Source organism: Jatropha curcas, chromosome 1 (genome assembly GCF_041381405.1).
Source record: "Jatropha curcas cultivar XTBG-Jc1 chromosome 1, XTBG_Jcur_1.0, whole genome shotgun sequence".
NCBI classification, from domain to species: domain Eukaryota; kingdom Viridiplantae; phylum Streptophyta; class Magnoliopsida; order Malpighiales; family Euphorbiaceae; genus Jatropha; species Jatropha curcas.
The window spans coordinates 3,816,022-3,837,865 of record NC_143151.1 but is presented as its reverse complement, the minus strand read 5'-3'; the positions used below and the strand labels follow the sequence as shown (position 1 = coordinate 3,837,865).

The following is a 21,844-nucleotide window of genomic DNA, read 5'->3' as shown; positions in this document are numbered from 1 at the left end:
TTATGTTTAAATACAGACAGTGGGGGGACAAGAAGTTTTGTAAGTTTGTTTTGTTCATTTCATTGTTTTTTTTTCTTTTTAATATGCTCATTATTTTCTGTTTTTTCTTCTGTTTTCTAATGAAAGATGAGCATAGCAGAAGTAGGGATGAATACTTGACGTTCAAACTCCGTTTAAGACGGGTTTGAGCATCAGCTGAACGGGTTTGGTTTGGATCCGATTTTATCGAGTAATATTGGAACCAATGGAATAGCATGTAAGCAAGTTTTAGATAAGCAACCAAATACTGAAAAATATTGATTGATCAACATTAACAGTTGACCAATACAACTTCAGTAACCTGAGCAGTCGTATTCACGAGTACGTAAATCCATCTAAAATGGATTATAGTATTAGTTTGAAACATATATGGAAATTAAATTATGAACGAGTTAATTTTTTTTTTTTAAATAAGATTGTTGAAGGGTTAATTAAATCCAACCATAAACATAAAATTCTAAGATTTTATAAATTATATAGTGTTGGTGAAAAAATAATATTTTTCAAACCAAGAGATTAAATAATGAAGGAACAGCTCAAATTTGGTCAATGAATTTGGAAGCAATATTTTATTTGCCAAAAATCAACATTTTTGCACAATTTACTCTCCAAATTTACATCAAAGAACAAGAAGCTTAATTTTTCTTAAAAAATAAATTTTAAGTATTTTTAACTAATAAAAATAATTAGGAAAAAATTATTTAAAAACATAACGATAATTTTTAAAAAATTATAATATCTTGTCCTTGATTTAAAAAATAATTGAACAGAATATTTAATTTTTAAAAAATACATATAGAATTAGAAAATACAATAAAAGAATTAAGTGGAAAAAAAAAACTATTATGGCAAAAAATTTAATTAAAAAAATAATAAAATGGATAGAAAGAATTTTATATGATAAAAATATAACTAAAGAAAAGTAAAAAGGTTAAATAGAAAATTCACTGTTATAGCAACCGTGTTTCCCGAGACATATATATATTACTTTGATTATATGAATATTTTTATATTCACATGCCTCCACCATCCTTTCTTACTTCACTTATCAATGCTAATAAATTATCCATTAGAATTGGTCTTCCCACATGAACAACTTGCAGGATTTAATTTCTTCCCAAAAGCACATGATGGCTAGTCATTACAACAAGCAGAAAAAGGAAACCCACAGTAATTGGAGCAAATATTCATGGTTCAGATATAATATCTAGCAGATTAAAAGAGAACCCCGACATGGTTCAAGTGAATCTCGCAGTTCAGTTGATTAACCTCCGAGCAGGCTATCATCTACCGCTCTACCATGATCCTTCAGCACCAACTGTTGGATTCTGGAATGCAGTGAATCCCCAGAAGGTCTTCAGTGCATATGGGGGTGAAATTGTTACACCTTCCTCCGTGATTTTAGCTATCTGCAATTGTAAAATTTAACCGGACAGGTATCAGTTTGAAGACAAGTATATTATTCAGACAATTAATGTACCATTAGAACCCAAGGAAAAAGAAGTTTGATTTAAATCAATAGAAACCAATCGACTACTTTATTTAGGTACATGCTATCCTTAAAATCACGTGTTGAACATCATGATGCTGAGATGTACCACCCAGTCTAAGCCCTTCTAAAAGCCTAGTTTATGGTAGTCCTTACCCATACAAGCAATCCTAAATAAGCTATTTTCCTTAATGTCATTCTCAGTGAGAGTTGCAAAGCAAGTAGCTTTCACATTTAGCCAGACTGAAGATTAAGAAAGAATATCTGCAAGGGCACAAGCACACACGTGGAAGACATGCACATATAGACTAAAACGTTGAACTCAAAGAAACTTATACATTATTTAACAAAGCAAAAAGAAAGAGTCTGAAAGGGTTCACTACAGAGAGAGAGAGAGATTATATCAACATGTGAACATAGGCTTTGACTTCATCATTCACTTCCTTTCTCCCTTTTTTTTCTTCTGAAAAATATTTATATTTTAATTCCAAGGCAAAAGAAATATGATCCAACCATTTGATATATTAATCGCATTTTTCTTTTGAATGCCATATTTGAGAGCCCTATCTATTTTCTTTGAATGCCCTTTTTAGAACCCTTTCTTTTTTACTATATGGTTTTTGCAAAGAGAAACTTGCTAGCGCTATTGCTTCTTTCTTTCAACCCTCTTAGACTGGACTCACTGGCATTTCCATCTGTCCTGCTTTCAGCTGATTTATCATCTTGGAGGTATCACATAACGATATAGCATTAGAGAAGTCTTATAGCATTTGTTGAAATAAGCAACCAAGAATAGAGGGATTTATCAAGACAGAATGCCTATGGAATCAGTAGTTATATGCTATAAGGAAATGACAAACACATAACAAAGAAGCACTTCCCTATAGTCAAGGAAATACCAAAAGGCAAGGATTGCAGCTAACGCAATTTTATTAAAAGTATCTGCATCACTGGCAGTATGATTGACACGTGAAATTTAATTGGTCAATCAGGATAACTCCTAAGTGGCTAGGGTCCCCACTCAATTATATGAGAAATTAGCACTAGCAGTTCAATTCCATAGATTACATCAGAATGCATGCCATTCAGTTGATTAGACAATATGAGCATCGACTTCTGTATCCTAAACGAGTTTTGTTAGTTTCATCAATCCATCCCAATTATATTCCAAGTTCTCTAGATGCAATGGATACAGCAAGTCAGTTGCCAATACACTTTCTGGACTTTCAACTCAACCCAAAAGAGCCTTAACATAATCCATAATGAATCAGATATAGATTAATCCACTTTACCGCAAAAATGACAAACTACATAGCAAAAAACTACCCCAAAACTTAATTCAGTTTGCAGTATATAGTTGGAGAAAATGTCAATAATCAGGCAGCTGTATTTAAAAAGAACCAAACCTGAAGCTTGTTTACAGCAGATCTATCACGATATAGGAGGACCCGCATGCATTTCTCCAATAATTTAACACCATCTTCAAAACTCAGGTCCTCATGCCACTCATCACGAAGTATTGGCCGTGCAAGGTGGTTTCCGAATCCAGTAGCTACGTGATTGTCCTCAAAATTCACTCCAATCATACTGACCTGAAAATGCATGGGAACATAAGGAAATCATTATTAAATATAACAATAATTTGTTTTGCCCGCCCTACTGTGGGTTAAAAATAGCAAAAGAATATGATTTATAGCTGAGCATCATTGCACAAAATGTAACTGAGGCCTACCATGCCAAGATACTTTTGTCCATTTTTAACTCCACCAAGAACTAGTGAATTCCACAATGGATTGAACTTGTTGCGCCTATTATACATCACCCTAGTCAAATAGTTGTGCACCTCTTTAGGACCCAAAGAGTTTCCGTCATCCCACATATTGTCATAGAGGCTGCAGACATCAGACATTATAACCAAAAGTTCGTTGGAAGTTTCAAGCGAAACACCATGAGAAATAACAAGAACTTAACTAAATCTTTACCCTTTTCAATCTCTATAAAACCTAAACTTACATCAACTCATCAAGGTAATGTAGAATCTCCTGAAAATCACTAATTTCTCCACTGGCACCAAGAAGAGAATGCTTCCCAATAGGCTTGATTCGCTCGACACTCTTATATCGCAAGGTGGATCCATAAGATGCTGGCAATATTCAATGACAACAAAAATTTTTGTCATCACTCAACCTAGACATTATTAAAGGAAACAACTCCCAATTTCAAATAAGCAAGAAAGAAATTAGCAACAATTGTTTGATTGCAGAAACTATATACAACTCACACTATCAGGGATAATGAAATAGGGAAGGTGTGAATTAAAAAGAAAACATGCAAGCATAATATACAATGATATTGAAATAAGGTTAAAAGTAAAGATCTTGAGAATGCAAAAGAATAATGCCAAGAGCAAGAGCAACATACTTAAGGTTGAAATTAAGTGCAGGAGTGATGAAGAGAAGAGGGAACAGTTAACACGGTCTTGACAATTAACATGAATTAGAAGAACGAACATATCTAGCATCTTCTGCGATGGTTGATACAGACTGACACTATTCTGATTCCAGATATGCCTCTTTCATTCTATGTTATTATATATTACACAAGTATGTAACCAATATATGCGCTGGATACAAACAATCCCACCACCTATACCTCAATTCCGATTGAGCAAAATAATATCTCAAGTAAAGTTTTAAGCTAAGAAAAATGTAAAACCTAATGCAAAGTGATCTCTGATCTTCGAAAAAAAAAAATTGCTAGCTACTTTGTAGTGTTGTCCATTTGCTATTTCATGTTTACAGCCTAATAAGTGAAGACAGTGGGAGTGAATGGCTACAAAATTGGCATAACAGCAGAGATTTTCGTTTTATTGCAAAGGACACCATTTGTTTAATTGTAATTATGATCCTGGTACTTCGGTATAATTATGTCAATCACATAGAAATTGAAACTCCATTAGTTTAATTAAACATCTAAATCACAAGAAAAATACAAGCGCAACTGAAACATTATAATCCAAAGTCTTTGAGTCAACTCTAAATGAATTTATCTATTCTACTACTTTGCTCATATCCTCGGAAATCAAGCAGAAAATAATATTATAAAAAATAGTAAAAATTAAAAGAAAAAACATTCACACATTTTTTCCACAAATCAGCAACTTTAAAAAGTAAAGCAACAAACCTCCCATATCAGCAGCCATCAAAATGCCGTCTTTATACTTCAAAGCTACAACAGATGTACCCGTTACATATGGATACCTGCACCAAAATGACATAAATAAATGCAACGCTAGGGTTTCATTTATACATATAAGACTAAAAATTGAACAGAAGTACATCTATACATGTAAGACCAAAAATATAACACTGGGAAGTGGAGAGGGAGGGAGGTGGCTTACAGTGTTCTTTCAGAAGAAGATTCGGGGCCCAAAAGCTGGGCGGGTTCTGAACCGGTCTCCTTCGCCATAGCCGCGGCCGTCTTTGGTTTATGATCAAGAGGATAATAGCTAGAACACAATAGCAGAAGTATATATGTGAAAAATTGATTTGATTTAATTTCTTCTACAAGGTTTATAAGCAGATCTTCTCAGACTTGTTGGCGAAGACAGCGTCGAGGAAGAGAGAGAAGAGATGGACCTACTAAATTTGGATTTAGGATGGGCTTTTTATGGGCCTTTTAGGCCGCACGATATTTTGTTAAAAAGTTCAAAATGGCGCAGGCTACTCAAACTATGGCTTGTTGGGTAATATTAGCCGTCTTAGGAAGTAAGCTCCCGTCCGTCAAATTCGCGGATACCCTTGAACGGTTTGAAATGAATACATGTACTAAAATTATAAAAATATTTAAATAAATATTCTAAACAAATTTAAAATGGATATTAAAATTCACATGTATTTATTTCGATTTCACTCATGAATGAAATGAATTTTTTTTTTTAAAAAAAAAAAAATATTTCTGACCATATATTAAAAAGATTAAAAATAATTTTTAACTTTTTTTATTGATTATAATCCATAAATGAAGGCGTACGTATTGTCTAATCAAGTCTAATCCTGATTGCTATTAATCAAAAATGAAATATTCATATATTTTGATATATAATCGTGTATAAAAATTGCTATGAGCTTAAAACGAGATTAGATTTATATTAAAAATAATATAAATTTTAATTTTAAATGGTAAAATAAACTGTGAAATGAGATGATTCGAAATCTCTCTCTTAAATAAAGATTTTGAAAAATTCTTTAAATATTCAGAAGAGTGCACTGCAACTCTTTGTGGGCCTGTCCGGCACAGATCGGGATTAAACGACAACAAAGCTGAAGCATTTGCCAAATTAGAAGCCGCTCACGCAGCTCCCTGCTCTGACGGCAGAACATAAGTCATTACACATGACAGGAAAGAACTTCTCCAGAATTGCAAACTTAGGACGCGGATGATTAAAACCAAAAAAAAAAATATAAATTTTCATGAATTTTGTCCACCAAAATAAGTTTTTTTTTTTTTTTTTTTTTTTTTTTTTTTTTTTAAGTTGCTATATATTCGTGGTCATATGCAATAAAAATAAAAATAAAAATAAAATCCCAAACAAGAAATACTCTCTTACTTTTTTTTTTTTTTTTTGGGAAAATAGACTTTTTATGCCAAAAAAAAAAACTAAATATGCTTTTTATTTTTTCAAAAAAATATAATACCCTTTTCATTTTGATCCCTTAGTCTATCTAATATTCACCGTATATTTTCATTTTGATCCCTGACTCCTCTTAATATTCACCCTTTCATTCATCCCGTGGTTATTATAATCAAACAAGAAAATGTTTTCACCATGTAGTTACTATAATCAAGAAATGATTCAGCTATTCCTTTTAATCCAACAAAATGAAATCAAAATTGATATTCTTATCTATTAATCCAAAGTCAAGCCAAACATACCCGTAGAAAATCCACAAGAAATAATGAGAAAAAAGAAAGTAAATTTTATTCACAAACTAAGAGAAACTCATTAACGACTCTGAGGATAACTAGATAAACGAAAAGGGTAAAAAAAAGCTACTACCAACAGCTATTACAGTCTGTGTTTGCAACCACGTTTTATTCTTTACATTACTCTTCTCTAATCAAAACCCATTATCATATCATTATCAAAGCTCTTTATCAATTTTTGCACCCTTTCAGAATTAGCCGCCTCCTTCAACTTGTCTGGTGGTGCTGCAGATGCTGAAGGCAATATAACTGACTCGCGTTGTGAATTAACAAAGTGCTCCAATCCTTCCTCGCTTAAGCCAAATGCAGTTGCAAGCTCAGGGCCTCTTAAGGTAGTAAGAACTGAGTTTGAACCAGCTAAGAATTGGGGTCTATTCTTTTGAGCTGAGGTTGTGAATCCAAAGAACTCAAAAGGAGCTGTTCTTGATGCAATTTGACAGAATGGGTGATATCTTGGCACCCAAAACACATCATTTTCTGCTACTTTCGCTTTCATTGCTTGTGTTCCGTTTGGATACACAATCTGTATTACGCCAGTTCCTCTCAGAACAATTCCGTATTCTGTTGCTGTTGGATTCACATGCGGTGCCATCATTGATCCCTAAGAGGCAAAGTTACAAACGAATTCTTTGAAATTTCCAATTTGGTAGGAATGAAAATGTCTGTTTTACTTGTATGAATCCAATGTTACAAAATTTGACGTAACAAGAAAAAGAATAAGAACAATACCGCAGTGAGATTGACGAAGTATACTCCAATGCCAGAGTGTTTGAGAGGATCATAACTAGTGTCATCCAGGGCAATGCTGGATCCATAGTTGTTTTTGAAGTCGGGGGTCTTGTACATGTTATAAGATTTTGGTGATTTACCGGTCCTCTCACGCTTTTTTTTCTCATTTTCCTGCCCGAAAACAGAACTCATGAGTTTCTTCCATGACCATGTTGTTTCCTCCTCTTCTTCCTCTTCTTCCATTGGTTCTTGTTGGAACTTCATCATTCTCTTTAGGTGCTGAAGTCTGTCTTGCTCCTTCATTTGAATGAACTTTTTCCATACGCTTGCTTTCGGTGCTCGAGAATCGTCCAAATATACGATTGGACCCTCATTTTGCCTTGTCATGATATCCCTAAGTTCATCCATTGTGACCTACATATGATGGACCAACAATTATATTAGTCAGCGGAAACAATCTAAGTAAGCTTAGATTCCATACTGGAAGTCTCCGGTGCAGTGAGGTTGTCATTTTGAAACCCAATCGGAGTCTAATTGTCCTAAAAAGAGTAAGAAAAACTGAAAATTGCATAAATTTTGGCTTACATTAAAGGCAGTTGAAAGTGTTTCTGGTTCAAAACCAGAGAGAACAGAAGTTGGATAGGTTCCTCCGCCAATGAAGAAAGACTGCAAATATATACAAAAAAAATAAAAAGTTAGTCTTTTGAAGACTGTGTATATACAAATATATATCTTTTTCTAGCAAGGAAAATAAAGTACCTGAAAAGTACCAAATCCGAACCTCTCAGTTGGATCAATGCTGCAAATTATATGAAGTCTTTGCCCTTCTGCTGGGTTGATCAAGTAGAATGCTGAACCGGCCGGGATTCGATATATATCCCCATTCTTCAATCGCCTCTCTGCCAGCTCGTTTTCGTAGATCAATCCAATCTTTGCTTCCCCTGCAGCCCAATCAATTATGTTTCAGGATAGAAAAAAAAAATCATGTCCAAAACCTATTTAATATATATAATCTAGCATATGATAACACCCCATAAAATTAGCATACCTCTTCGAATGAAGATGATTAAATTAGAGTCAAGATATTGAGGGATAAAAAGAGACTTCGGTTCCATAGTAATAAACCCAATATGCATAGGCTTCTCTATCATTCTTCCACCAAAATTTCTCACCACCCTCATATACCCTGCATCAGTTTTCACCACATGCTTTGAATCTTGCAACAAAAACCTATCTTCTCCTTCTATTCTTTCTCCCCTGCTTCCCTCTCCTCTTTCTTCTGTCACTTCCCTCTCGCTCCTGCTTCCCTCTCTCTCTTCATTATAACTAAACCCATTTGCCATGGCGGTGACTCCATAGCAAATAACTAGCAGTAAGAAGAAAAGCGTAGTTCTGTTTCCCATTATGGGTTGCCTTTCTCTTGCCTTGCTTGTTAGATTCTCAGATTTCTTGAGGGTTTTGGATTTGGTAGAGAGAGAGAAAGAGAGGTGGGATTTATGAAGGGGAAAATGGAGAGTATGTAGGGAAGTACGTGTCTATCATGCAGAGCTGTGCGTTTGCTGGCAAGTTTTAGGTTAGACACAGTTTTGTATTCGGGTGAGAAATATGCGATCACTGTGAGACGAAGTCCATAGTAAACCTTCACTTTCTATTTGGTTTATTTGATTTTGGTATTTTAACTTTAAAATCATAAACCGAACTATTAATTCAGCTTTTCAAATTTTAAAAATAAAATAAAATCTCTAATTTTTAAAACCACGATTTTTAAATCGATTTGAGCGGTTCATGAACCTCCTACTGTATTCATATATATCTTCTTTTGTGGCATAATGACAACTCATGCTCAAAATAGAAGATGAGCAAATTTTGGTTCAAACCAAAAAAAAAAAAAAAACAAACCAAACCGACAATGTTCAGACTATTAGGTTCAGTTTTTAAATTTAATTTGTTCAGTTCGGTCGAAAAAAAAAATGTTACATTTTGGATTTTTTTATTTACTTTTTAATATAGAAAAACGAATAAACTGAAATAACTGAAGTTTTGCGTTCTAACAATTACAGTGCACTGCATCTTACCCTTCGCACTCAAAGTAAGCAAGGCAAGTCATTCTCCTCGTTTCTTACCTTATACTTTATCTTTATCTTTCTTTATCTTATCTCTTTCTCAGTCGCTTATTCCTTCTTGGTAAACTAAAAATGTTTTATCTTATCTATATTTTCTTGAAAAAAGAAATAAAAGAAGAAGATAAAATAGAAGGTTTTGTCTTGTTTCTTACTCTTGGTAAACTAAGACAATATCGTTAATCTCCTATTCTCTTACTCTAAAGTCTAAACGCTAAAGTAATGCTTCATCTCCTACTCTCAAATACAAAACACACAATAATAAATAAATAAATAAATGTATGTTTCTTGAAATATCAGTCTTAGGGATATTCAAGGTTTGGTTTGGAAGTTTTATCCAATCCATATCTATTCTGTGATTTATAAAAATTTAAATCAAACTGTCACGACCCGTTTCCGTGGGCCGGACCGACACTAGGGCCCAGGTAAGCTTAAGGCCCCCAAGGCCCGTAGTAAGCCTAAATTATTCAATCTGTCTACATGATTCTCCTAATTTCAACAAAACAGTAAGCCCATATATAACCATGTGACCCAATCACAATTAATACATAATATGTAACCAAGACCTATCCACAATAAATTATAATCACATTATGGGCTTACCGGTTCACCTGCAGCTAATTACATAATCTTTAATTTATAGCGTAGTGCTAATAATAAAGCCCAATATAAATACACAACCCTATAACTGCGGAGTTCAATAATAATCTGATAGTAGAGTAACTTATACATCCAAATTTAAATAACAGAAATATAAAGTTTACATTTATAACTCTGCGGAGAAGATTGCAGAGCTTCAGTCGAATCAGCTGCTTCCTAGTACCTGGGAGGTTTGGAGAGAAGGGGGTGAGTTTTGCAACTCAGTGAATAATAATAAATAATACACACCACATACAGTCAAGCAAAATGCACTCTAGTATACTGAATGAACACACATCAGTCAATCAGATGACATTACATCAGCACCCACAAATAATATCACCTTCAATTAATCACATCACGTGGAGATTAGTCAGTGGAGTCACCAAACCCCCGATGAGCCGTCCTCCCACATGGCTCATCCTCTCACATGTGCACCAGGGAGCCGATCCCCCATACTGGCCGACCGGTCTAATCCTCACTTGACCAGCCCTCTCATTGTTTTTCCATTCTCTCTTTTCTTTTTCATACCAACAGGAGGTAACCCGGTCGTCTCCATCAAATCTAGATCATCAGGCGCTCACAACAGGAGGCCATCCTGCGGGCTGCGATCAAATCTAGATTATCAGGTGCGCCCAATAAAGAAACCAACCTGTGGTTTTCCATATCACACAGATCATAGCAGTAGGTGCACACGGGGGCGCCGATCTCCCATTTACCCGGCTAACAGTAATCATATTGGATCCATATAACGGTACGGTCTCACAGTCCCATGGTGACCCACTTCATCCCAATTCCACACAAACAAATCACAATATATGCACAACACAATTATTCAAACAATTCTTTCAATGTACTGCACCAAATACATAAAAATATACAATTATGCAACATAAAATAAATATGAGCTTTAATATAAAAAAATATATATGTATATATAAGGTTTGTAAAAAAAATGCTATGCAAATGCATGTTGATATGCATTATTTATTATTACTCACAGTGGTAGAGAGCGAAATTCTAGCTTTGATTCTGTCCTGGAGGAGCACTAGATGGACCTGGGCGATCTAAGAAATTCAGAGAATGACACCAGAAAATAATTATATCAGGTAAGATATTTATTTACCTTTAATAACTTTTATTTCCTATTCTTACTTTTTATACTTAATTATTCTCTATATTAAATTTCTTTTCTGACATAACTTTTATTCTTATTATTATTATTATTATTATTATTTTATTCTGTTTTATTTTATTTTATCTAACTCTAGTTTATTTATTTTCTTCTACCGAAATTTATTTTATTTCTATACCAAATTTATTTTTATTTTTCTACCGAAATTTCGGTAGCATCTCCCTTAAAAATTGGACTATCTACCTATTAAAATATCAACAATTTCACAAATATTCAATCCATACGGCCCATCCGTCGGGCAATTAATCAAACAACATTTTCCCATCCTCCTCCAATCTCAACATCACCACACAATCCAAATTATACATTACAATAACATTATATTTAAACTACCTTAATTAAATCAATACTAAAATTATAAAACTGTTAACTACTCACAATTATCAAATTAAATTAACCAAATTACTTAACTACAAATAATAAAATTAATTTAATTAACTAGCATTACTAACATTAACTTAACTAAACTAATTGACTATAAGTAATAAAATTAATTTCATTAACTAATATTACTAAATTAATTAACTTCAAATAATAAAATTAATCTAATTAACTAATATTACTAACATTAACTAAATCGACTAAAATTATTAAAATTAAACTAACTAAACTAAATCAATTAACTAAATAAATTAACTAAATAAATTCAAGAACACTAACTTAACTAAATAAATTACCTACAAACAATTAATTTCATTCACTAAAACTAAATTATACCTCATATATTGTTGCCGGAATTCGATTAACCGGAAATGGGGCTGGTGGCCGGAGGTCGATTGGCGGTGTGGAGAGAGGCGGCGAGGGCTGGGCGGCGCGCAGTGGATCTGCTGTCTCTCGCCAGTCACACAGAGATAGACACAGGGAAGAAGAAAAGAGAAGAAAAGAAAAGAGAAGAAAAGAAAAGAAAGAAAGAAAGAAGAAAAGGAAGAAAGGAGGAGATGGTGGTGGTGCGGTGGTGAGCTGGAGGTGGCGCAGAAATGGTGGGTGAGAAATGAAGGTGCAGCGCTGGACATATAAAAAAAAGGAATTTTCTAGATGCTTTGGGTCGAACCGGTTCGGTTCGATTCGATTCGGTCCAAATCATCGATTTTTAACTGGTTTTCAGCCTTTTTCAATCGGTTTTCGATCCGGTTTCTCACAGTATTCGTACTAAAATATTAATATTAATTTACAGGCTTTCGGTTTATTAAATTTAATTGGAAAATCTTTGAAAATAAAAATTCGGGTTGTTTCAGTCTTCCCCCCTTAAAAAAAATTCGTCCTCGAATTTTAAAGCTAGCAAGAAACTAGGATGCAACAGTTGTTTACAACAATGGTGTTTGTGCTTCTCACATAATGCTGCAACTGCTAAAAGTTATGACATTCATATTCAGGAGAATACTTGTTCTTATGAGCAATTAGATATCTACCTTATCACATGGTTAATTTAAACTTGAATTGTACTATATCTACAAGTCGTCATCTCAAGTCAAATATCCATAACCCAAGGCACAGATTTGACACTATTATTCACCTTTACACGTAAGAATTTAAGTCTTTTATAACCTTTGCACTAATATATCATGTGACCTACATTGATGTATCGCCTCATTTATCTCTCACTAGCTATTATAGGCAATGATCATCACTCAATAAGACGCTCATACACAAACCAAGTATTAAATCTTCTGATACAAGAATCCACATATTCAATTTACTACTATCCCAATTTGGACTCCTTATTTTAAAATTCAAAACCTACATACCGACTCAATCCATTTTCCATCAATTCCAATTCCATATATTTGCCCTCATAATCATTGAAGTTGTTCATAATTAAATAAGATGATTGCTGCCAACTCAAGAAAGTTTTCGATTATTATCAAATTCTGCCAGTAAGTGCTATTTGAATCATTTCCAATTAAAGAGAACAAATTCTTGCCACTACTACAAGCTTATTTCAAATAGAATCAAGACATTTCTCTGGCTAAGTGCTATCAACTGATAGGATATACTTTGCTTCTATCCCAATCACATCACCTCTTTAACAACTTAACCATTTTCTAACGAAAGATAGATATACAATCTCTTTAAAAATCCTACTAATGAGAATCCATAAAAACAAGTAGTACATCAATTATATAGAGAATTTTAAATTCACAATCAAGTCCCTCTTTCAGTTATTAACTTCTCTGTTCCTTTTTCCAGTTGTCATACCATACCATTTCTTAATTAATTATGACCAGAACTTATGCAACTAGCCATGTTAACTATTGCCATGTCGGTTAATTCTTAATTTATTTTCTAAAATTCGCAAACACAGTTCTATTATACTCCATTTCATAATGAAATCTAGTCTTTTTTTTTTTTTTTTTTTTTTTAACCCCTTGAATTCTTAAAGAATATTTAGATAATAATATCATAGGGTTATTCCTTTTCTCCAAGTCTATCATAATGTCTAGCACCTCCAAAAATTTGTAAAATTTATACCTAATACGATCTAGGAATATTTTCAACCTTAATTATGTCTTCTCTATATTCTTTACTCCAAACAAGGTTAATACCTAATTGAATTCCTCAACATTTGAGTTTTAATGTACCAGTCCTCAAATGGACCTAACTAATTAAGTAGTCCCTTAAACCATTCGATATGTCGCAAACTGCCATTTATAACACAATTCTATTCATTCAATCATAATTGCTACCAATTGCTAAGGAATTCAGAGTAGATTTACATTGACTCCACATCATGTATTCATGATTCTCATCCTAATTGGTATCTCAATCATTCCATGAGAAAGTTTCATTGATTAATGATCTGATGGACACACATGAAGTGGCACTCCAAGATAATTAAGATATAATCTTATCTAGTTATCACATCCAATAATCTTACAACTTATATTATCAGTCTTCAAATATTAGCATGTAGTCTCTTCACTAAAATTGTTAAAACTATCCCAAATTCACCTATTTATTTCTTATACCAAGTTTCACTGTTCCAAACGAATAGTAAATTAAAACTCAGCTAGTTTGTTACCAAATGCCACTATTCCAAATACCTTTATGTTCTACTAGGGTCATAATTGTTAACTTTTCTTCTCCATTCAATAAAATAAGTAACTTTCAAAATATGCACTAAGTAATAGAAAGTCTTTATGTATGTACTTTCCACCGACAAGTTACATTTATAAGCTCAATATATGGGTTCAATTAAGATAACTCATAAAACATAATACACTTATCAAATTACAGAAGTCAAAATTTTCTTATCTCTTTCTCTCAAGCAGAAAATCTATCTTTCTTTCTGAATATAAGTACTAAGTTCTTTTATCATCGGGATTACAACCCTTGACTCAGTTATCTATTCGTTTATCACAAGACATTCAATAGCTTCCTATATTTGATCTCTTTTTAGATTCTAAATTTACTATTTATGATCCATCAAATCCTCAAAATTCACCTCGAAAAGACCGATTAACTCAACTCATAAGTTTGGTTATAACATCATCCATTATTTATCTAATATTCTATTAGAATTCTCACCGACAGTGATAATTATTTTAAACCTCAAAGCCATTTTCCTACCTTCAATAGTATACATGTTCCATCATTCTACCTTTAATAATATTTCACTTCTTTTTGTCTAACTACATATTTTTATCTACTTATTCTAAAGCATCTTTTAACTTTCTAAAGTTTTCATAAATCTTAAATTTATTTACAGCATAAAATTACTATTCATGATCATTTAATTTCTTAACATTCACATTCTCTCTATATTCCAAGAGATAACAAGAAACTATTTAATTATACAAACATTATTCTCCTCTATTCTTTATATTCAAATTATGTTCAAATTATATTCAAGCTATAATTTTCCTGATATAATTATCATTGAATATAATAGCATTTCAATCCCAAAACCATTAATTTCCTTTGCTATCCTTTACTTTTTTTTTTATTATACTTGATCCATAAGCTTAGTCTGGCTTATTAAACATCCTACATATACTAGGATCTTAATTATATCACACATGGATCCATAACTCTTTCATGAATTGTAAACCACAATTTTTCTACACTCATGAAATCCCAAAATATAGAAATCCTTATCTTAAATCCCCTAATACATCATCACTCCTATTTTTTATCAATTTTAATAACAATGACCCAAATTTATCAAACTCCAAATAATAATTATCCTCATTTAAATAATACTAATTTATGCTCATCACGTTTCTGTAATTGATTCTTCTTAATATCCATACAATAACAGGACTAGATCCATCCTTACTTATTTAATTCATTAGTATTATATCAATTCATTAATTGGACAATTATCTCTCCATGTCCGATGTCATTCATCAATACACTTAATCATCATAGCCCACTGTTTACATAACATAAGTACCTTAATTCCCTTATGGAGTCATTAACTCCTCAGATCATAGAATCTCCCATTAAACAAAAATCATTATTTGTAATTCACATACCATCGAGTGTGCAACAATTATTTTAAATATCAAAAGGCTAAATACCATTAGATTTAATTCTTACTTGTACCATATTAAACCATAAGATGCCACAATCCACACAATATCCATTACTAAGTACATAAAGATTAGAGTACTTTATCTCTTACTAAGAATCACAATTTACTTTCCTTATAACCACAATAATTTATATTATTCCCTATATTCATACCCTTGAAAAGAAATAGCTGATGAATGCTACAATACACTTTTCTCCACTAAGCAGTAATTAATTCTCATAATTAAAAATCACTTGGTATAATAATTCCACCAATATTATTCTTTATGAAAAATACTCATCACCAAATACATATATTAACTCAAGGCACCACTTAAATAGATTCTAATGTCCTTAAATCCGAACCATTTAGTTCTCTTATTAAATAAAACTAGCAACTAATTCTCAATTCTGCAGGCACACATATACACGCACTCATGCATTTTTATGTATGTATTCCGCATTCAACACGTATTAAATAAAAATAGCACACTTTCATCATCTAACTTCAACTTATTAATCCTATATATCTTATCTTCTTACATACTTAAATTATATATGAATATTATTTATTCCATATAAGGATTTTTGTTTAAACCATCCCGTTAGCATTAGTAACTAAATCACATCTCTACAGAACAAGGATACAAATTTTACACATCAAACAACTTGACTCTAACCTGATTGCGAACAACGCTGAAAAGGAAAGCAAGGAAGACTATGTCAAGACAAGACAGGAATTACTCCGCAGTTACATCTAGATTTATGAACTTTTGCTCTGATACCACCTTTGTCACGACCCGTTTCCGTGGGCCGGACCGGCACTAGAGCCCAGGTAAGTTTAAGGCCCCCGAGGCCCGTAGTAAGCCTAAATTATTCAATCTGTCTACATAATTCTCCTAATTTCAACAAAACAGTAAGCCCATATATAACCATGTGACCCAATCACAATTAATACATAATATGTAACCAAGACCTATCCACAATAAATTATAATCACATTATGGGTTTACCGGTTCACCTGCAGCTAATTACATAATCTTTAATTTATAGCGTAGTGCTAATAATAAAACCCAATATAAATACACAACCCTATAACTGCGGAGTTCAATAATAATCTGATAGTAGAGTAACTTATACATCCAAATTTAAATAACAGAAATATAAAGTTTACATTTATAACTCTGCGGAGAAGATTGCAGAGCTTCAGTCGAATCAGCTGCTTCCTAGTACCTAGGAGGTTTGGAGAGAAGGGGGTGAGTTTTGCAACTCAGTGAATAATAATAAATAATACACACCACATACAGTCAAGCAAAATGCACCCTAGTATACTGAATGAACACACATCAGTCAATCAGATGACATTACATCAGCACCCACAAATAATATCACCTTCAATTAATCACATCACGTGGAGATTAGTCAGTGGAGTCACCGAACCCCCGATGAGCCGTCCTCCCACATGGCTCATCCTCTCACATGTGCACCAGGGAGCCGATCCCCCATACTGGCCGACCGGTCTAATCCTCACTTGACCAGCCCTCTCATTGTTTTTCCATTCTCTCTTTTCTTTTTCATACCAACAGGAGGTAACCCGGTCGTCTCCATCAAATCTAGATCATCAGGCGCTCACAACAGGAGGCCACCCTGCGGGCTGCGATCAAATCTAGATTATCAGGTGCGCCCAATAAAGAAACCAACCTGTGGTTTTCCATATCACACAGATCATAGCAGTAGGTGCACACGGGGGCGCCAATCTCCCATTTACCCGGCTAACAGTAATCATATTGGATCCATATAACGGTACGGTCTCACAGTCCCATGGTGACCCACTTCATCCCAATTCCACACAAACAAATCACAATATATGCACAACACAATTATTCAAACAATTCTTTCAATGTACTGCACCAAATACATAAAAATATACAATTATGCAACATAAAATAAATATGAGCTTTAATATAAAAAAATATATATGTATATATAAGGTTTGTAAAAAAAATGCTATGCAAATGCATGTTGATATGCATTATTTATTATTACTCACAGTGGTGGAGAGCGAAATTCTAGCTTTGATTCTGTCCTGGAGGAGCACTAGATGGACCTGGGCGATCTAAGAAATTCAGAGAATGACACCAGAAAATAATTATATCAGGTAAGATATTTATTTACCTTTAATAACTTTTATTTCCTATTCTTACTTTTTATACTTAATTATTCTCTATATTAAATTTCTTTTCTGACATAACTTTTATTCTTATTATTATTATTATTATTATTATTATTTTATTCTGTTTTATTTTATTTTATCTAACTCTAGTTTATTTATTTTCTTCTACCGAAATTTATTTTATTTCTATACCAAATTTATTTTTATTTTTCTACCGAAATTTCGGTAGCATCTCCCTTAAAAATTGGACTATCTACCTATTAAAATATCAACAATTTCACAAATATTCAATCCATACGGCCCATCCGTCGGGCAATTAATCAAACAACATTTTCCCATCCTCCTCCAATCTCAACATCACCACACAATCCAAATTATACATTACAATAACATTATATTTAAACTACCTTAATTAAATCAATACTAAAATTATAAAACTGTTAACTACTCACAATTATCAAATTAAATTAACCAAATTACTTAACTACAAATAATAAAATTAATTTAATTAACTAGCATTACTAACATTAACTTAACTAAACTAATTGACTATAAGTAATAAAATTAATTTCATTAACTAATATTACTAAATTAATTAACTTCAAATAATAAAATTAATCTAATTAACTAATATTACTAACATTAACTAAATCGACTAAAATTATTAAAATTAAACTAACTAAACTAAATCAATTCACTAAATAAATTAACTAAATAAATTCAAGAACACTAACTTAACTAAATAAATTACCTACAAACAATTAATTTCATTCACTAAAACTAAATTATACCTCATATATTGTTGCCGGAATTCGATTAACCGGAAATGGGGCTGGTGGCCGGAGGTCGATTGGCGGTGTGGAGAGAGGCGGCGAGGGCTGGGCGGCGCGCAGTGGATCTGCTGTCTCTCGCCAGTCACACAGAGATAGACACAGGGAAGAAGAAAAGAGAAGAAAAGAAAAGAGAAGAAAAGAAAAGAAAGAAAGAAAGAAGAAAAGGAAGAAAGGAGGAGATGGTGGTGGTGCGGTGGTGAGCTGGAGGTGGCGCAGAAATGGTGGGTGAGAAATGAAGGTGCAGCGCTGGACATACTAGATGCTTTGGGTCGAACCGGTTCGGTTCGATTCGATTCGGCCCAAATCATCGATTTTTAACTGGTTTTCAGCCTTTTTCAATCGGTTTTCGATCCGGTTTCTCACAGTATTCGTACTAAAATATTAATATTAATTTACAGGCTGTCGGTTTATTAAATTTAATTAGAAAATCTTTGAAAATAAAAATTCGGGTTGTTTCACAAACCAATAATAAAGGTGATTAAACCAACCAAATCCATAAATACTACTCCTTTCGTTTCACTTTAATACTACTTCCCTTCCATAATACTTGTTATATTTAAGAAAATAGTTTATTTTAAAATACTTATAATATTTGTGGTTTCAAGAAGTCATAATTTTTTCTTTCATATTTACCGTTTGTATATAATCAATAATTATTACTTCAATTTAATGATTTCTTAGAGAATTAGTATTACATTAAGGGTAATATAGTCAATTTATTCAAAAATTTATCTTAACTTAGACAAATTTAATGATTTTCTTAACGACATGAAATTCTAAATGTGACAAGTATCATAATAGAGGTAGTAGTATCATTTGCTCTTTTTACAAGAATTAAAAAAATAATTAAAATTTATTGATTTTTTAAAAATATATGATACTATATTTAAATTGTCATTCTTAAATATAAATATAAAAATGAATTTCACCCAATAAAAATATGAGTAAAATGAAAAAAAATAATATAGTCTCAAAAATCATAAACCAATCTCTAATTATTAAGATTTGAAAAGAATAAGGTTGAATGATACTTTCAATTGATTCTTTGTCAAAAAGCTAGGTTTTTTATTATTCGGTTCGCGATTTTGCACAATTCAAAAGCTAAGTGGAGTTAAAGATTCTGAAAAAACGGTTTTCGTAAAGAAGATGATTTTTGACGGGGGATCAGAGCTATACACTAGAGGAGATGAACGATAGCCCCTTCTCTCTCTCTCTTTTTTTTCTTAAATTCCTTTACCAATATTAAAAGTTTGAACCATGGTGAACCAGATTTTCCAGCACACCTTCAACTATCTTACCCCATTCATCTCTAGAATTGGTGGAGAATCCACAAAATCATGTAGAATAAGAAAATTTTAGAAACACCTAAAATACTATTTTAAAAATAGCATAGCTCCAAGTACATGCTGGACAACGTATACATTGTTTTAACTATACATGAAGGATTATTTTAAACTAAGCAATGAATTGCGGTCACATCGCATAACAACATTAACATTTATAAATTCACGGACCACTTCTGAATGATTCTGTATCTCATGAAGACCACGAGATATTAAATTGGTAATTAAAAATATTTACATATAAATTGGAGTGATGTTTACACACTTACTCGTACCTAATAAACCAAGTGCACAACATCAAGCATAATAGCAAATTGTTCAATTTGGTATCCACAATTTCATCAAAACACACTATCTTCGGCTTGTATTTTTGGAGCCTTTATATGGGTTTTTGGAGCCTTTATATTCGGCCCATTTAACCAGTTTTAGTGCAAATATAAAATCTATTCGATTTTAATGATTTTACTGCGATTTTATGAAATTACGAATTCATACATGAGTAGATATGTTTTTTCAAGTTTTTCCACATTGAAATCGTAAACTCCATGAGTTGAATTTGCGATTTTAATAAAATCGAAAACATCTAGTTTGTGATAAATTTCAATTACTCCACCAAAATTCGAGGCCATCGTCCCATGTGGGCCAGATTTGGGCTTGAGCCCGCTCTTAGTTTGTGCAGGCTTCAAATGTTTTGAATTTTCTTTTCTTTTTTTGGTAAAGAAGGATGAAGCAAACTGACAGAACCATAGATATTCTAAATTTTCTCTTAATAAAAAGAATTTTTGTTATTTTTTGGTTAAAAATAAAATATTTCTTTTTTATTTAACTTTTCATCTATATATTGTGGAATTCGGATACCAAAAAAATAAAAATTAGAAAGATTAAGATTGAAACTATTTTGACATCAAATCTTTAAAAAAATTACTAATAACCAAAAGGATTTTCATTTTCCAATGTTTCTGAAATTTTTTTTAATATTATCAATTTTAGCATTATTTAAAAATTAATTATTTTCAATTGGTTACAATCAATAAAAATTAAAATTAAAAAATAATTCTAATTATCTTCACCCTTTCCACGCTTATAGATTCTATTGATCTTTTTATGTGACAATGCTATATCTTTTTGAATGTGAGTGCTTATGTTTTCATCTTGCTTTAAATTTATGTCTACGTCTCTATTTAAGATGCCATTGTACAAGAACTTTACTAAAGGTTGAGTTGTGGAAATTTGGGGGGACCAACATAAAAAGCAACACATAAATATGATAAGCATTGGATGTTTCTTTGTTTGTACTTAGAGCTTGGTTATTGGTAACCTTACCCGGAAGTAATCTAAGCCTTCTTTTTCATTTGCATTGTGAAACATATTGGAATTGGATTACTTCTCAAACAAGATTATTGGCAACAAAAATCTCCTCAAATAAGCACTCAAAAACTTAGTATGAAAATAAAATTAAGTTTGAGTCTACCTCTTTTAATACTAAAATAAGCAGGGATGTCAAATTGGATTGACATGTCAGGTTCACCACGAATTTGTCTGACATGCGATACGATTAGGGTCAACATAAACATGATCTATTTTAATAACAGTGTTAAATTTGTCAACACGAATACAATATAAAAATTAGTCAGGTGACATGAACCCAATGCGTGTAACCGACCTAATATCATAAGCAGGTTAAATGAGTCGTGTTGACTCGTGTAACCGCCTAATATCATAAACATGTTAAATGAGTCATATTGACCTAATACGATCCACTTAACTTGCTTATGATATTTTTAAG

The 21,844-nt window shown here is 32.4% G+C and overlaps 2 protein-coding genes and 1 long non-coding RNA gene across 4 annotated transcripts; all 3 read right to left on the bottom strand.

Moving 5' to 3' along the window:
- Positions 1-1,120: 1,120 nt before the first annotated feature.
- On the bottom strand, positions 1,121-5,134 carry LOC105628127 (proteasome subunit beta type-4). Its single transcript, XM_012209474.4, has 6 exons — positions 4,929-5,134; positions 4,712-4,788; positions 3,542-3,671; positions 3,261-3,420; positions 2,935-3,120; positions 1,121-1,448 (listed from the first exon to the last, which is right to left on the bottom strand). The coding sequence occupies exons 1-6, from the start codon at positions 4,994-4,996 to the stop codon at positions 1,335-1,337; spliced, it is 735 nt and encodes a 244-aa protein (XP_012064864.1). The 5' UTR covers positions 4,997-5,134; the 3' UTR covers positions 1,121-1,334.
- Positions 5,135-6,487: 1,353 nt separating this feature from the next.
- On the bottom strand, positions 6,488-8,755 carry LOC105628129 (RmlC-like cupins superfamily protein). The gene is made up of 5 exons (XM_012209475.4): positions 8,292-8,755; positions 8,003-8,184; positions 7,829-7,909; positions 7,244-7,657; positions 6,488-7,115 (listed from the first exon to the last, which is right to left on the bottom strand). The coding sequence occupies exons 1-5, from the start codon at positions 8,644-8,646 to the stop codon at positions 6,645-6,647; spliced, it is 1,503 nt and encodes a 500-aa protein (XP_012064865.1). The 5' UTR covers positions 8,647-8,755; the 3' UTR covers positions 6,488-6,644.
- Positions 8,756-11,020: 2,265 nt separating this feature from the next.
- Positions 11,021-18,845, bottom strand: LOC119370973 (uncharacterized). 2 transcript variants are annotated; one of them, XR_016322571.1, is made up of 4 exons: positions 18,674-18,845; positions 17,760-17,825; positions 16,884-16,942; positions 11,021-11,069 (listed from the first exon to the last, which is right to left on the bottom strand). It is a non-coding gene; the product is annotated as an uncharacterized LOC119370973 (long non-coding RNA). The 2 variants fall into 2 exon arrangements; XR_016322570.1 differs by lacking the exon at positions 11,021-11,069 and having other exon boundaries at positions 16,793-16,942.
- Between the last annotated feature and the right edge of the window lie 2,999 nt (positions 18,846-21,844).